This window comes from Sceloporus undulatus, chromosome 2 (assembly GCF_019175285.1).
Source record: "Sceloporus undulatus isolate JIND9_A2432 ecotype Alabama chromosome 2, SceUnd_v1.1, whole genome shotgun sequence".
Lineage (NCBI taxonomy): Eukaryota > Metazoa > Chordata > Lepidosauria > Squamata > Phrynosomatidae > Sceloporus > Sceloporus undulatus.
Window position 1 is genome coordinate 189,906,201 of NC_056523.1, and position 16,790 is coordinate 189,922,990.

The 16,790-nt window shown below is 41.5% G+C and overlaps 1 protein-coding gene across 4 annotated transcripts in view; it reads right to left on the bottom strand.

Moving 5' to 3' along the window:
• Window positions 1–16,790, bottom strand: part of CCDC22 (coiled-coil domain containing 22) — a 31,921-nt gene that overhangs the window by 6,457 nt on the left and 8,674 nt on the right. For 3 of the 4 annotated variants that reach the window (XR_006102212.1, XM_042452411.1, XM_042452412.1), the window contains exons 3-10: window positions 13,301–13,478; window positions 11,478–11,610; window positions 11,278–11,384; window positions 10,002–10,086; window positions 6,371–6,540; window positions 4,063–4,272; window positions 3,798–3,854; window positions 155–274 (exon numbers count right to left, since the gene is read on the bottom strand). Coding sequence is in view for 3 of the 4 variants with exons in the window: in XM_042452411.1 (XP_042308345.1) it covers window positions 155–274; window positions 3,798–3,854; window positions 4,063–4,272; window positions 6,371–6,540; window positions 10,002–10,086; window positions 11,278–11,384; window positions 11,478–11,610; window positions 13,301–13,478 (1,060 nt within the window). In the remaining variant the exon portion in view is untranslated. Of the gene's footprint in view, window positions 1–154; window positions 275–3,797; window positions 3,855–4,062; window positions 4,273–6,370; window positions 6,541–10,001; window positions 10,087–11,277; window positions 11,385–11,477; window positions 11,611–13,259; window positions 13,479–16,790 lie in introns of all 4 variants that reach the window. The other variant, XM_042452413.1, reaches the window with a different exon arrangement.

Sequence of the window (16,790 nt, forward strand, 5' to 3'; positions counted from 1 at the left end):
CCATAAGTAAAAAATGAACTGAAGGCATACAATAAGAAAAGCAGGTTATAAATTATATAAAGTACCATTCAGAGAAGGTGAGAGATAATTTCCCTCTAATATGGCATGGGCAGTCCAGATAGCAGGAGTGCTTCTATCATCATTTTGTACTCACCTGTGTAAGGGTCAGCCCCAGTGTAGACATCTGACTCTCAAGCTCTGTAATTTGCCCCCCAAGGCGGTCCAGTTCACTCTCTAAGGCTTCCAATTCTGCTGCCTGGTGTTCCCGTAACTCCTGGAAAGAGAAAAGAGAAAAGGAGGGACATGAGGGAGGAGTTTCTCAAGAGTCAGCAGTCATTTGTGGAGCAGGGGGAAGGAAGGATGGAAAGGGAGGATTGTATCTAGATTTTTTTCTTCAGAAATTCCACAGTATGCAAATATTTTTATCTTCAACAGGAGTTGATGTTAAACAGATTCACAGGGAAAAAGATGAATTTTGGAAACTAGTTTCTGCAGTTTGCTAGGATTCGTTATTTATTTTAAAGAGGATGTTTAGATGCACAGGACACCACCAGGCACTACAGGCTAGAGCAGCATTTCTGGCAACTGAATTATACTTCTTCTTTAATGTGAGGTGAACTGTTGGCTAGGGAGGTATATTTATGTTTTCAACACAGGGGCACTTGCCTTGTTGCAAATATGAAATAATTATTTTATCAGCAACCAGTTCCAAATAAACCTCATAATTTTAAAGAGGGCATCTTGGCAAGAAATATTTAAGAATGAAGGGAATATTACCAGCAATACCCAGTGGTGTATCCTTAGCCCTCAATAGATTTTGATGGGCAAGGTCTCCATTCCCAGGCCAACTTCCTTTCTTCTGTTCTAAAGTGATGCCCTTAACTACAAACAAAATACAAGTTTCAGCCCAAAAAGCTTTTTCTTGCCCTGGCTTTTTCATCTCTCTTCCTATTAATCACATGCTAAGAACATGTTGCAACAGATCTCCAACACTTTCATTCCCTTACTTTTCTCTTCTGAGCACAGTTCATGGGGCTACTTATAAAAATCCTTGACACACCTTAGGCTCAGTGTTCTTCAGGCTAGACTAGAGCAAGAGTGGGAAGCCTTTGGTGCTCCTGATGTGTTGGACCTCAACGCCTAAAGGCCCCAGTCATCACAATTAGCATTGAGAGGGTTGTGGAAAGAATATCCAGAGGACCAAACATCTCCCACCCCTAGACCAAAGACAGACACTTCACATATACCCTATTACAATTTTGGATCCGCAGTAGATGCTCTCTTAACAATACAGTATTCTCTTGTTATCAGCTTCAGACAGCAAGGAAACAAGAAATAGATTTTCAGCAGCAGCCACCCCCTGCCAAGTTCTGTAATTACCTCTTCCTGGCAACTCACAGTTCAGTCTTGGACTCTTTTCATAAGTGTTTCATAATTGTCTGTTTGGGCTCTCAAGGCTAAGTCAGCAGAGGCCATGGGTTTTCTTAGTGATATCTTAAGGTCCCAGAGGTTAAAGAATGAATCAGGAGGATATATAATTTAGCCAAGATGGACAAACTGACAAGAGTATTATCCAATGGAATTCTGGAGGAATTTAAAAAAGACTGGGAATGCATAATAATATATTTGTCCAAAAAATGGGGGGACCTATAGCAACAGAAGGTTTCAAAAATAATTGGTGCAAAATAGTGTTATAGGATAGAACAAGTAAAAGAAAACAGCAGTGTAACTTGACAAATATCATATACCATAGGTACTTTAAAATAAAATGTGTAGCTAAGGATTCAGCGTACCCACAAAGCAAAGGACAATATGAATACTCAATAAGAACCAAGACTGTAAGATAGGAAGTTAGAATTGCCTTAGCTAAATTAAATGTGTAACTGTAAAATATTAGGCACTGAGCCAAGATTTGGAATGGGTTTTTGTTGTTGTTTTCCTTAGTTAAGTAAGTTTAAAGATTATGTAAAGATGAAATAAGTGGGTAAGAAGAAGAAAGGAAGAAATTTAAGGGAAAGCTGTAGAAGGCAAGAGTAAGTAAGTTAAAATGAAAAATAGGGTTTATAGGAGATGGAGGGAATTTAGGAAAAGAAAAGTTAGAGAGAAAAGAAACAAAAGAGGGAAGAAAGGAGAAGAGGGAAGAAGGAAAGTGAGAACATGGATAAAAGTATAGAAAGAGAAGGGGAAATTTTAAGAAAATGAAAGAAGATAGCAAACAAGAAACACATCTGATGGTTAATTTTCCTTTTTTATTAGTTAGTTTGTCTTGTAGGAGTCCTGTAAATGTTTGTGAATGTGTCCATGTGTATGTTATATGTATATAACAGATATAAGAGTAATAATTTTTTTTAAAAAGGTGACATTTATTCACTTTTGCTCAAGGCTTCACTCTTTTGTTCCTTACCTGCTCACAGCCTCTGGAATAAGGCAGGCTATGAATCTATGTAAGTGCCTATCAGCTGTCTCTCTGGATTCACTCTCTGAGGTTTTCACATCTAGCTAAGGTAAAATAATTTGAAATTGGCTATCATTGGCACACTTTACCTTTTACAGCACCTAAATTTGTCTCCATATATGTCACTATAAGGCTTCTCAAGGGACTCACTGTATTATGCCTACAAAGGTGCTTGTAGCTTTACACAGGACAGATATGTGCTACATTTCAAAGGAACCGCCTTTGTTTCTCATGATGGAGAAAAAGAGTTTATTGGCTTGTCTTGCTTCTCTGTCCCAAATGCCACATGGCCAGCAAGTGTGGCCTTTACCTGCATCAGACCTCCCTCCACTATCATCTTAAATTCAGCTTTAACATCTCAGGAAAGATACAGTTCTGTGACCCTCCATTGTCACATTTTGACTTTTAACATCCATGCCTGCAAGCTTCAAAATCTTGCACAATATATATTTGTGCCTTTTGGTTGATCTAATAAAGGTATTACTGCAATGTATTTTCTGGAGTTTGCTATTAACAACTGTTGGAAGTTTGTTTCTAAGCACTTAGTGCAAACTTTCTTCCTCCTATTCCAGCTATTTTAGGTTACCTGTAATGATGAGAGGTGCTAGCTTGATTTTTGGGCAGTGGAACCCCCTTCCATTTTCTGAATTCACTAGCAGTTCTTATATTCTGCACTAGAATCATACTCAGGTCCAAGGCAGAAGAGAAAGCTACTCAAGAAATACCTGTACTAAAATATGGATATGAAACACATCTGGTTACAGTATACTGAATATATTCAAAATGGCACCATTAATAACCACCCCAAAAGGTTTCAACAGACATAAATGAGATACAAAACAGAGCCATGCCACCAATGCTGCTGCTGGGAATGCCTATTGTATTCTTTTTTCTGCCCTATCCCTTTTTCCTTTTGTGTGACATCTTTTTAGGGTGCAATCTTATGGGCGTGGGCTGTATATATATTGCCTTATATTGCCTTTTTCTTAGGGTTGCCATAAGTCAGAAATGACTTAAATGCACACCACCATCATTACCACCACTACAACTTATATGTAAGTTGCAGCCTTTTTCACTGAGGGACAGGATAACATTGATTTAAATAAGTAAATACACTAGTATGAATGGGCCCTATGTGAATGGATAGGCATTATTATTCAGTTACCTCAAAAGGCAGACTGGGCAGAACCTGTCCTGTTATTAATCAAAATCCTCTTTCCTTTTGCATACTGATTTTCCAGACTAATACGGCTATGTCTTTGACGTCTATGTTCTTGTATGAAAGAGACCAAAAAGAAATGGTTTTCTACTCCAACATGCCACCAGCATCTTGTTGTTTTACCTGTTCTGATGACCGGGAGATAGGCAACGTTTGCACCTGCACTGGGGTTTCTGCTTCCTGTTGGGAAACCAAACCAAACAGAGGGTCAATGTCGACTCTGACCTCTTCCCCCCAGCACCTGCTCTTTAAGCTGCTTCTAACCAGCTGGTGACTGATGCACACCCAGAATCACTTCAGAGCCAGAGTAAATTCATAGTCTTTCTTTTAAAGCCTGCTCCTCCAGCTCAGTTCAAAACCGCATGTGCTCTTTCATGCTTCTTCATACCTGCTTGTAGGCCAAGTGCTGGGAGTGGGTGAAGCGAGACCCTTTCGCCAGAGCCCCAGCATGCTCATGGCCTGTGCCAAAAGTACCCAGGAGCTGAATCAGGTCACCGGATGTTGTTCCCAGATGGGCAGGACCAACCCGAGGCACTGTTTGCCGGAGCTGGTCCAGGAGCCGACGCTGCAACCGCTGATGCTTCCACTGGCGATATTCCTGAGTGAAAAGAAAAGGAGGAGAGGGTGATGGTATCACATTGTAGACTGGTAAAATAGAAGAAGAGTAAGCACTGATTCCTGGAAAGAGCGACTTGCCAAACTGGGACAAGATGACACAGATCTGATTACATCTCACTGATACTTAGGAAATCAAGTAAGATTGGAAATGGAGTAGATGGGACCATTTTTGATCACTTAGAAAATCCAGGAATCTAGCCAGGCATCCTAAATATCCTGTGAGGGCTTGCTAAGAGGCTCACAGAAAAGAAAAAAATGTGGGGAGAGGAGAGGATTGTTTTCTGTTTGGAGAAAACCTCCTGCACCGCCCTTCAGCCATTAGCATTTTTCCTGTCTAAAAGTCCATGGCCCATACTCCATTATTACTAGCTGGAGGGAGTGCTTCTCTACACTAAAACATTACACAATAATCTGAAACAAAAAGGCAAAGCAGAGGCTTTAGTTTTCAGGAGCTGCAGAACATGCAGGACTAGAATTTTTTTTTGGGGGGGGGACAGGACAGGAAGGGCACCTTAATTTTGCACAGTCTAACTGGATTATTTAGTTTTCAAACAATTATATTCCATTTCTCCTCAAAAAAAGTTCAAGACAGCTGCTTACAAGAACAGACAGGAAGCAGAACCCCCACACTTTCTGTTCTACAGAGAAGGTAACTTGATTTCTCTAGTAACAATTCTCAGCACATCCCACATGCCAGGAGATTGAGCTTGGGGGAGTCCCATGATAGAAGAAAGGAATCCATGTTATGGAGCCTGATGTTTGATGCAAAGACTGAACCCAGTATTTCAAGTACTACAGCCAGTGTAGCACAGTGGTTAAATGCTGGTATTGCAGCAAAAACATTGTGAGTTTGATCCTGCAGGGCTCCATGTTGATTCAGCCTTACATCCTTTCGTAAGTCAGTAAAATGAGTACCCAGCTTGTTGAGGACCATTGGCTAAAACATTATAAACCGCTTAGAGAGTGCTTAGTAGTATAAAATGGTATAGAAAAGTAAATGCTATTGCTGTTATGAGATGGAGCTACAGTACCTGGTTCAAAATATCATAGCTGAACTCATTAGATGTTCTCACACAAGTGCATTTCTTCCGGCTTCAGTCCTTCAAATATCCACCCACCCATTCCTTTAAATCTGGGGGGGGGGGGGGGATACTTATATAGCAGTTGGAAAAATTGGTGAGGGTGCAGATGAGTGTCACTGTAATTGTCAGATGTCACCATTATACTGCCAGTACTACACTGGAGCCACCAAGATTGCAGGGTGAAAGTACTGGGATATTTTGATTGGTAGGAATGGTGACATCATTAGCACATTCCTTGGGCTTCCACTTCCTTGCATTTCCTCTAAGCAGATTAGCACATTAGCTTTTATTCCCACATTAGGTGCAAGATGTAAATGCACAGGGACAAATTCTATTGCATAGCTCTGTCCCTGGGCAGTACACATCCCATACCCAATCCGGGCTTTTCCTGGACCTTTTAAAGAAAGGGATAGAATCCATTCTTGTGCGTTTACATCCTGTGCCTAGCACAGGAATAAAAGGCGATGCGCTAATCTCCATTGTTAAAATATAATCACTGCAGTAGCTAGGGTTGGCAGGGCATGGGTTGTCCCAACAACAATAACCTCGTTATGAAAAGAATCTTGTAGTACTCTTGAGACTGATTGGAAAAAGTTGCTGCATAAGTTTCCATAGACTTGGTCTTCTTCCTGAGATGTAACCAAGTCTACGAAACCTTCTGCTACAAATTCTTTCAATTAATTATTCTCAAAGGTGCTACAAGATCCCTTTGCATGCTGATAATCTAGACTGGCACGACCATGTGTCTAAATAATATTGTTGTGTGTCATCCCTTTTGTAATGTAAAGTGTATGTCTATGTGCACATCTCTACATGTCTGTAACACACACATATGCATAAACCAATGTGGTTCTACACAGCTGAGGGTACCTGGGGGCATGGTTATAGGGATTGCCATGATGAACGTTTTCATTTCTGTGTTAATCCCTACATTACTGTACACTACCAGCTGCTGAGTCAAGATAACCAGATTCACTTCAGTCTGTCATATCCCACCTCTGGCGTCATGCGTGATCCAAGACCCTGGCTCTTCCACTCATTCTCCCACTCTTGAGCTGTGCTTAGTTCAGCCATATTGAGCTCCAAAAGGGATGGCACCAAGGATGTTGGTCGGGACAGCTGGGCAGACACAGGGGGCAGGAACTTGTCAAAGAACTCTTTCCTCTCTAGGGAAAAGAGGAAGAAAACAGTTGTGTCAACACAAAAGGTGTAACCCTAGCCTCACCAACTTCAGCATAACTTGGGGTGATCACACAGCCCAAGGGTTGGGGAGCAGCTTTCACCACCAACTATAAACAAATGGAGGTTTAAAATTTCTGCTCTGTCCTGACTTCAGTGGGAATTATTCCCCAATAAACTGGCATCACCTCAGACTGGATGTTCCAGGAGAAATATTTTTCAATGGCGAGAAAATCATAGAATCATAGAATTGTAGAGTTGGAAGAGACCACAAGGGCCATCCAGTCCAACCCCTTGCCATGCAGAAGCCCTCCATCAAAGCATCCCTGACAGATGTCCATCCAGCCTCTGTTTAAAGACCTTCAAGGAAGGAGACTCCACCACTCTCTGAGGGAGTGTGTTCCACAGTCAAACAGCCCTTACTGTCAGGAAGTTCCTCCTAAAGTTGAGGTGAAATCTCTTTTCCTGGAGCTTGCATCCATTGCTTCGGGTCCTAGTCTCTGGAGCAGCAGAAAACAAGCTTGTTCCCTCCTCAATATGGCACCCCTTCAACTATTGAAACAGGGCTATCATATCACCTCTTAACCTTCTCTTCTCCAGGCTAAACATCCCTAGCTCCTTAAGTCGTTCCTTATAGGACATGGTTTCCAGACCCTTCACCATTTTAGTCACCCTCCTTTGGACACGCCAAAAGCAACCAAAGCATACAACCATGCAAAACAGACCCTGTAAACAAGGATTACATTTCTTTGCTTTTCACACATGCACACATATTCACAAACTGTGATTAAACAAGTTCAGTCAAGAAAACACTGTTAGCAGTACCAGCCATGTCCAAATGCAGCCACAAAAGAAATCCTTTCAGTAGCTGCTATACCCTAATAATATCTTACTGGGAAAGTAATAAAAAGGTCTCTTTCTAGTGTGTTCTCTGTTTGGCAGGCTGGGGCTCAGGCCAAGCATATTAACATTACTTTTAAAATTTAATAAATTTCATTAATTTTTTAAAAAGAGATTGAGGAGGAGGGAGGAGGAAGAAAAAGGCTTAGATTCATGACAAGGATATTGTGTGTATACACATGCACAAACACAGGAAAAGAGGTGTGCAATAGGAAATAGCAAAGATACTTGCAGTTTTTAATGATCCTTGACAAAAAAGATACCTTGATATAGTGGCACCCTTTTGAGATAACAGTTACCTGGTGCAAGATTTGTTATACATTCTCTATCATGGTTAATAATGTTCCCATTCATCCTGTGAAGGAAGCATGTAGCCTTGCCTTTATTTTTGACTCTTCTTTGTTCTTTGCTCCCCAGATTCAGGCTGTAGCAAAGTCATGTCAATTTATCTTTATAACATTGCCAAAATTAGGCCTTTTCTTTCTGCTTCCCTTGGTAAGACATTAGTTCATGCTTATTTCCCGCCTAGATTATTGCAATCTTCTTTTGACAGGGCTCCCATTGTCTCACCTTAGTCCTCTGGTTTCCATTCAACATTCTGCTGCTAAGATTCTTTTTAGCTCCTTGTTTTGATCATGTTGCCCACTTCTGGTATTTCTTCACTGGCTACCCATTTCTTTTAGGATTCTGTATAAGCTTCTTCTTTTAACGTTTAAAACCTTACCCGTCCCTTATCTTTCAGCTCTTATTTCTTTCTAGCAGCCTGTTCAAGATCTACATTCCAGGAGTTCTGGGTTTCTTACTCAGCCAAAGGTTTCCTCTTCCTTGGTTCGTCTTCGTCCTTTTTCACTCGCTACACAGTATTCCTGGAACTGCCTTCCTGAATATCTGTGGACTGCCTCTTCTTTCGTTAGTTTAAAAACTGAATTAAAAACTTTCTTGTTTTCTAAAAATTTGTAACTTTATTTTAATATTATCTTTATAATTCTATATTTGATTATATGTATTAGTTGCTTTTATAGTAATATACTTTACCTGCATAATTTGTTATAATTACTGTATAGTTTTATATTTTATTATTCCTTAGACTGTATGCCTCTGGCAGGATTTAATGTTTTGATTTGATTGTACCTATAAAACACCATGTAAATTTATGGTGGTATACAAATAAACAACAACAACACTTCAGGGCTTTCTGATACAAAAACCTGGTCTTTTGGTACAATTCCCTTTCTCCTGGGTTTTCACAAAAAGTCAATGTGAAAATCACAAAAAAGTGAGTAAAAACACTCATAACTTGAGCAAACGGTGGGTGGGGCAGGAAATATTTGCAATGATTCATTCTTATTTACAAGATTCATATCCCTACTAGTCAAAAGCCAAAGATCTGGCCAAGCAAAGAAATCTCACTTCCTGAGTACTGGTCTCATATGCTGATTCTCTGAACAAAGACTATCAAACATATAATCATGTTATTTCTGTAGGCATTGCATAAGTCTATCTTGTGTAATGCCTACAGCAAAATATATTTTCAAGAATCTGTATGAAAGGATATGTTGGACAATTTGACAAAATTCTGAGCAACTGCAAAATTACACAGTCTTCCCTTGTGTACTCCAGCACTTCTTCTATTGTAGTTTCCATAATATCAGTTTGATAGAGTAAAGTATGCCTCATGAGTTAGGACCCAGTCCTGACATTTTTGTAGACCCCCATACAGATCTCCCTTATTTGGAATTCCCAAATCCAAAATATTCTAAAATCCAAAACTGTTCAAATGAATGGTTGAGAAAGCGACACCTTTGCTTTCTGATGGTTCAGTCTACACAAATTTTGTTTCATGCACAAAATTATTAAAAATATTATATATAAAATGACCTCCAGGTTAAGGAGTCCTGGTGGCACAGTGGTTAAATGCTGGTACTGCAGCCACATTGTAAGTTCAATCTTAGAGGAGGGCTCCAAGGTCCACTCAGCCTGCCATCCTTTCGTAGGCTGGTAAAATGAGTACTCAGCTTGTTGGGAGCAATTGGCTTACACATTGTAAACCGCTTAGAGAGTGCTAGTTCACTGATAAGCAGTATAGAAATGTACTTTCTATTGCTACTGCTACTGCTATGTGTATAAGGTGTATACAAAACATAAATGAATTTCATGTTTAGATTTGGGTCCCATCTCCAAGAATACTTGGAGTAAAGAGTACTCATTATGTATATTACAAAATCTTTAAAAATCCAAAACCCAAAACACTTCTGGTCTGAAGTATTTCAGGTAAGGGAGACTCAACCTGAATATACGTGTATGACAAACTGTCACCACACTGACTATGCAGATGTCTCCACCCTTGATGCAGGAAGTTCATAAGATACACAAAACTGGAGCTTGGAAAAGCCACTTGTTTTGAACTGCATCTCCAAGGATAACATGTAGACTGTCCAAAACAACTTTCCCACGTTTTGCCGAGAACTAAGCAGTAAAATCCATCCCAAGAGCCATTTAGTATCTTCTCTTGTATGCCTTTTTCCCAAGTCTTGACAACAGAACTCACCTTGGGATACTCTCCCAAGAATGGGATCTGACTCCCGAGGAAGGACCAAAGGTTGAGCCTGGAATCGCTTCAATAGGCATGAACCCTAGCAAGAAGGGAGGAGAGAAAAGAAAGTCTGAAAAATATATTCACCCCATTAGTGTTAATTGAAAAAGAAATGATCCAAAGGATACCATAGGGGGAAATGGGGTCTGTAAGAAATAAACTGAAGACTTAGGGCTGAAAGGAGAAATATAAAACACAACAACTGGAGAACAGCAGCATGGAAAGAGCCTAGAGCAGAAGAAATTATCCCTTGGAGAGTGTGCATACTCAGGAATACTACTACTACTACTAATTATTATTATTATTTGTATCCTGCTTTCCCCCCAGAATGGGACTCAGAGCAGCTTCACAATATTAAAATAACAATACAATCAAATATCTTGACCTTCTCCCTTAAAATATGTATCTCAATGTTTATTAATTTGCCTGACCTCCATTCAACCACATATTTTGTTCAGAACTTACTGCCTGGGTTTCTGCAGATTTCATTAGAAAGACAAATGATTGGAAAAAACTCCTCAGGGAACTGAGCAGACCAAGGTCTAAATGTAACAGACAGAACTTGTAATGCAACATCCACTGGTGCTAACTTGTGTAGCCAATGATGAGAGATGATAGGACCTAAGAAACCAACAACATCTGGAAAGCTACGAGTTCCCAATCCTGAGAATGAATATCTTCCAGAACCTTTTGGAAATTCTTCCCCACATGCATTATTCCTACAATGTGAGAGAACTAAAACATTTTTCTTCTTGGGGGCAGCTTTAAGATCCTCAAAAATAAAATTCAGCACCTGATTTTGCTTATTGATATGTCTTAAGTCCAGAATATCTGAAAAACAAATATCTCCTTATACCAAGGTTTTAGGATCATGTGGGAGAGGAGCTTTCTCTTGGTCCCACCCATCATAGGCACATCTGGCAAGGACATTAAAGACAGTCTTTGTAGCAGTTGCTCCCAGACTATGGAATTCCCTTCCATGGGAGACCAGGGTTGCTCCTTCTCTGCTCTATTTCTGCCAGCAGGTGAAGATCTTTATTCAAACCTTTGAGTGTTACCTGTTCATCACAGATGGCTTTTTTGTTAGTTCACTTGCATTTTTATCATTATTACTATTTATTAATGGCCTCTTAAATTAATGATTTAATTTAATGTTTTCAATTCATGTTCTTAATAAGATTGTTTATAAGTCACGTACTGATTAGCTTGATCAGAGCATAAGGAAACACACCTGTAAAAGTTGTAGACGGCGAGTACGGCAGGCTGGGGGCACCCAAGGGATGGCCAGCTGTTCCTTTATGGCAGCAGCAATGGCTTTATGAAGTGTGGTCGACTTGCCTGCAAAGACAAAGCAGTTTAGAGAGACCCTTGCAGCACAAGACCCAGCCCTCCTGGTGCCTTAAATCTCTTTCCGGCCAGTGACCTCCATACCCACAGGCTGGTCAGCATCCTCCGAGGCATCCCGTGGGAGTTTCTCTACCAGGAAGAGGAGAAGGCGTCGGATTTCAGGCTCGCTGCTATACAGGAAGGTCTGGTAGCCAACCTCTCCTTGATAGCCTAAGTCCTGGATGATGGAAAATATGGTGGGAGCTCAAAAACTGAGGTAGAGTAGCATGACAGCCAAAGTGAAGGATGAGGCTCCTTAGCCCTCAATTTGAAGAGATGACTGAACACCTAAACCAGGGATAGACAACATGTGGCCTCAACACTGTGATTCTTGGCATTCCTGTGCTAGCTAAGGCTAATGGGAGTCAGTAGCAGCTGGTGGTTCCTATGCTCAGCTGGGCAGTGACTTCAGTCTAAAATTTAAAGGTGCTGAATTCTCCAGTACAAACCCCTGATCACTGGAGGATATGTTCCCAGACTTACTGTGGTTAGTGTAGATCATGGATAATAAGGTATAAAGGTATTCCCCATTGACAAGATGGTCAAGTCGTGTCCACTCATAGGGGGCAGTGCTCATCTCCGTTACTAAGCCAAAGAGCCAGCGTTGTCAGAGACTACTCTGTGATTGTGTGGCCAACATGATTGCACAGAACACTGTTTACCTTCCCACTGGAGTGGTAACTATTTATCTACTTGCATTTGCATGCTTTTGAACTGCTAGGTTGGCAAAAGCTGGGACTAGGTTGAACTGCTAGGTTGGCAGGCACTCACCCCATCATGCGGCATGGATAATGGCAGACACTATATTTCCAGTAAAATTGACCAGTCAGGCTGGAAGACCTCCAGATGCCTTGAGAGACCATTTTTTTCCAGACACAGCTAGATGAAACTGCCATTACCAGACCCATAGATATGGAGGTTGTACTGTATCTTCTGATGCTATCCAAAATCCGGAGTGAATTCACCATTACACTGAGCTGGGCACTGCCACTGGTGGGTGTTAAAGTCCAACAACATCTAGAGGTCTACATAGTCCCTCGTTCTGATCTACAATTCCCCAAAGAGAAATACGGCTCCTTGAATTTATAGCAGAAAGTTATGGTTGAAGCCATAACCCCTTCCCTCAGCAAGGAAATTGAGAATATAGACCAATTCTGCCTTCCCCCCAACTCAAAATGTGAGTACATTTTTAGAATTTGTTCCCAAATTTCTTTGGTTTGTGGAGTATAGCTACAAGCATAACTTTTAGCTTTATATTGTCTTTTTTCCCCCTATTTAGGGAATTGTCCTCCTTTTTGAAACTTGCAAGAAAATCCATAATTGTACAATGTCTACAGCCTGAACAATAACAAAGAAAGCAAACAGTCATCAAGAACATAAAGAGTATGGACCTCCAACATAAAGCTGACTAACTTCTCCCAACCAATTCTAGCTGGATTCTAAGAAAACCATTTTCATGCTCCAAGGAGAATTGCTATTTTTATTATATTCTATAATACAAATTTACAAAAAATAGGTACTACATGCTACACTAGGTAAATCTTAAATGACCCCCCCCCCCGGACTGGTGAATGACAGCCATTCATAAAGAGTGGGCAACAAGAAAGAAATATCTACCACTTGTTTATTTGGGAGAGATAACATGAAGATAACATGTTTCTCAGGGTAAGAGAAAGGAATGGATTGAGCTGGCTGCAGGTAGGAGATTTTAGTATGGAATGAGCAGGGGATCTAAGAAGGCACCAAGGAGGTTGGTTGTCCTGGAGCCCAGTTGCTGACCTCCAAATTACCATCTTAAAGGATGAACTTTCAGAGACAAGAGCCCACCTTATTCAGTGCATCGTGGCCTGGAACTTTGTTGTACTCACTTGGCAGGCTTGTGCCAGGCTCATGCCAATACGGAAGCGAGCTGACATGCCCGGAGGCAGGATGTGGCTGAGGCCTGCCCCCACGGAAGGACTGATGACACGGAGACATCGCACCACGGATTCAACTATTAACTCGGTAGTGAACTCACGGATGCTCTGGACTTCATCTGGGATGTCCCTGGGGGGAAAAGAGGGAAGTCTAGGCATGACAGGTCCTTCCCAAAGTGTTGTTGCTGCTTCATCCAATGTTGCCACACTTTTCATTCACTATAACATAGGTGGCGAACCTGTAGGTTCAGATCTGACAACAACTGCTCCAATCATCCTTTACCACACTGAGTGTGGCTTGAATTGATGGGCACTGGAGCCCAACAACATCTTGAGGATCACAGATCTTGCAGCTTTGGCCTGCACTTTCTATCCTACACACTTAGTACAGAGGTAAACAGAGTGCAGCCTGTGGGCAACAAGCAGCCCCAGAGCCCCACTTTTTTGGACCCTGCAGTCTCCATCAGTCCACTCACCCCCCCCCCCCCTTTTTTTTTAATTTCCTTGTTTCAGGCTTTTTTTTTTTTTGCCCCCAAATCCTGCAGAAACTTCCCAAGACATGGAAATAAACAAAAATACTCTCACTCCACCCCCACAATCTATACTGCCCAGAAATACCTCCGTTTTCCTCTGCAGTCCATCTCACGACATCAACACAAAGTGATCTGACATCCCTTCCTGCTGCCATTTTGATAGGGACTGCAGAGGAAAACAGGTATATGGATTTACTGTGTTGAGTGGCCCACAAGGAGATCTAGGGAGAAATTGGCAATTACCTCCCTGCCACAGTTGCTCACCACTGATTTAGTGAAAGGCCATGGCAAACAACAAATCATGACTGCCTAAAATGACACAGAACATGTCTTCTGAATTACAGATGATGAAAAATAGAACCCTGCATATGGGAATGAATTGCCTGCTGCCACATGCTTTTGCACAGTTTGTCCTAGGCAAGACAATACCTGGTTATTAGACTACCTATCTAAGCTGCCAACTTGTGGGAAGAACTGGATATAGTCACCTGCCATTTGCAACAAAGGACCTGAAGACCTATTCTGCCAACTTTCTCCTCAGAATGCTGGTGGTTTGTAGGATGCAATGCAATGTATTGAATTATATTGTACTCCTCTATTGTTGTAACCCTCCCGGATTCCATGTGATTGGGCAGGATATAAATAAATTATTATTATTATTATTATTATTATTATTATTATTATTATTAATGTGTATGAGGTTTGAGGTGGAACCAAATTTCAGCGGATAACAAGGGCCCACTGTACAGTCAGCCCTCCACATATGTGGCTTTGACTCTTGCGGCTTTGATTATTCATGGGTATGAATAATATGTTCTCTTTAGGAATCTCTCCTCTAGTGCAATTCTGCAAGAGGTTGTCAATAGAGTCATGATGGAAGATCTAGAGATTCCTAGGTCCTCCAGTATGTTTCTTTAGTCAACGTCTGGTTGGAGGTTGACCACAGAATTGCACTGGAGGACCTACAAAGTCCCAGATAGGTGTTTTCGCAGGTAAAAAATGCAGCCGTTTATTTGCAGCTTTTCCACTTTTATGGGGTCTTGTGCCCCTACCCTCAGGAAATGGGGAGAACCCACTGTACTAAATCGAGCACAATGCTTGCACTGTGACTCACCAAGACATACTGAGCCTGTCAGTCATGTATGGCAGCCCAGGTGGAGCTCAATAAACCTCCAATTTTTGCTGCCTGTTCCGGATTGCAAGAGCAAGAAGGTTGCTGCCTTGCACCTGGGGATCCAATGCATAGGACTGCAGGGAGGATGCAAGTGGTTGCATTTAGCTCGGTGGGTCACAGGTTTGGCAGGTTTGCTCCAAGGGGTTGCATAAATGCTAGTTATAACAAGGTGGTTCTGCAGTCCAAGAATTAATCCAATCCTTGTTGCCAAGCAACTGCCAATGGCTTCCTCCTACACAATTCTGGGAAGCAGCAAAAGGCCTGGCAGAAGTGAAAGGCGTGTTATCTGCAGGGGAGCAGAGATCCTTGTGCAAAAACAGGGGGACAGCTAAAGGCCAGTGTGACACATACGTAACCCCAATTAAGTTTTTGCCTGGGCTCAGAGAAAAACCTGACATAAAGGTTGCGGATAAATTAGCTCCCCTGAGAAGTATCCAGTCTATCTATCCCCTGTGTGGCTTTGCGTTACTACAACTCAGGACAGGAAGAATATCATGAATTTCTAAAGATCTCCATCAGAAGGTTTATGTCTTTTGATCAGAGCTTCAAAACAGGAAGGGTTTTTTGGACAATGTCTCAAAATCCCCAGCCAACATGACTATTTTTGACAAGCTCTGCTTGTGACAAGCCATAAGAAAAAGCTACAGGGCTCCACTACAGAAGGAAGAGAACAGCAGCCAAAGACATCTCTGTCATGCCTTGGCCCTGCTACTGGTGCTGGGGAGAGATCCTCCTGGCAGCTTTCCATCTCTCCCTTCTCTGGGGCTCATGTACATTACAGATTTATAGCAAAACGGACTACAAACCCCGGGATACCCTAGGATGAAATCATGGCAGTTAATGTGAAAAAACAGCACTAGAACTGTATACTACAAATGGACTCCTAGCCACAGAAGGAAGTGAGGAGCAACCAGACACACCTCCATCTTCTCTGAAGCTAGATGTGGTTGCCGCCATCAACCACAACTGCATATGGGCTCTTTTCGTGCAGTTTAGTGGTCGACTGGACAAAGGCAGCCATAATCCAAGTGTCCTTACACTTCAGAGATTGCTACTGCTATTTCAACAGTCATTTCCCATCCTTTCCATATTAAAAAATCTCTCTAAAAGAAACACAGAAGGACCAGCTGTTTGCTCACACAGCAGCTTGGGAAACACTTGATTGTCTAGACATAGCGGGTAGGACAACGAATAGAGCGCAAATGGCGCTAAACTGAACTCTTATCTGACAGAACTCGTCATAAGAAATTTCTTTACTTTTATAGAGAGGCAATAAAAGCAACAAGGAGATCCTTCTCGTCTGCTCGCATTGCATCTGCAAAGTCTCGTCCGGCAGAACTGTTTAGGGTGGTGAGGGAACCAATGGTGATGCCATCTACTCAGAATCCTCTACTTAACCTGACAACAGTCTGCTGTGATGCATTTAACAACTACTTTGCAGGTAAAATCTCTCAGATAAGAGCCCATCTGGATGCCAATGCTGGGGCAAAATCAACACGAGGTGTCCAGTCAATCTGTTTATGAGACTGGATCAATTTGAGCTTGTGAGTACTGATGACGTGGAAAAGATCCTTGGAAAGGTGAGGAAGACTCTCACTCTTTATTATTGACAATCTGTTATTCTGTTTTGTTTATAAAATAAACTTATTTTATTGAGTTATAATCAATCTGCTTGGCCTAAGTGATGAGTTTTTGAACACGCTACCAACTATATATCTGAGGCTAGACATTTGAA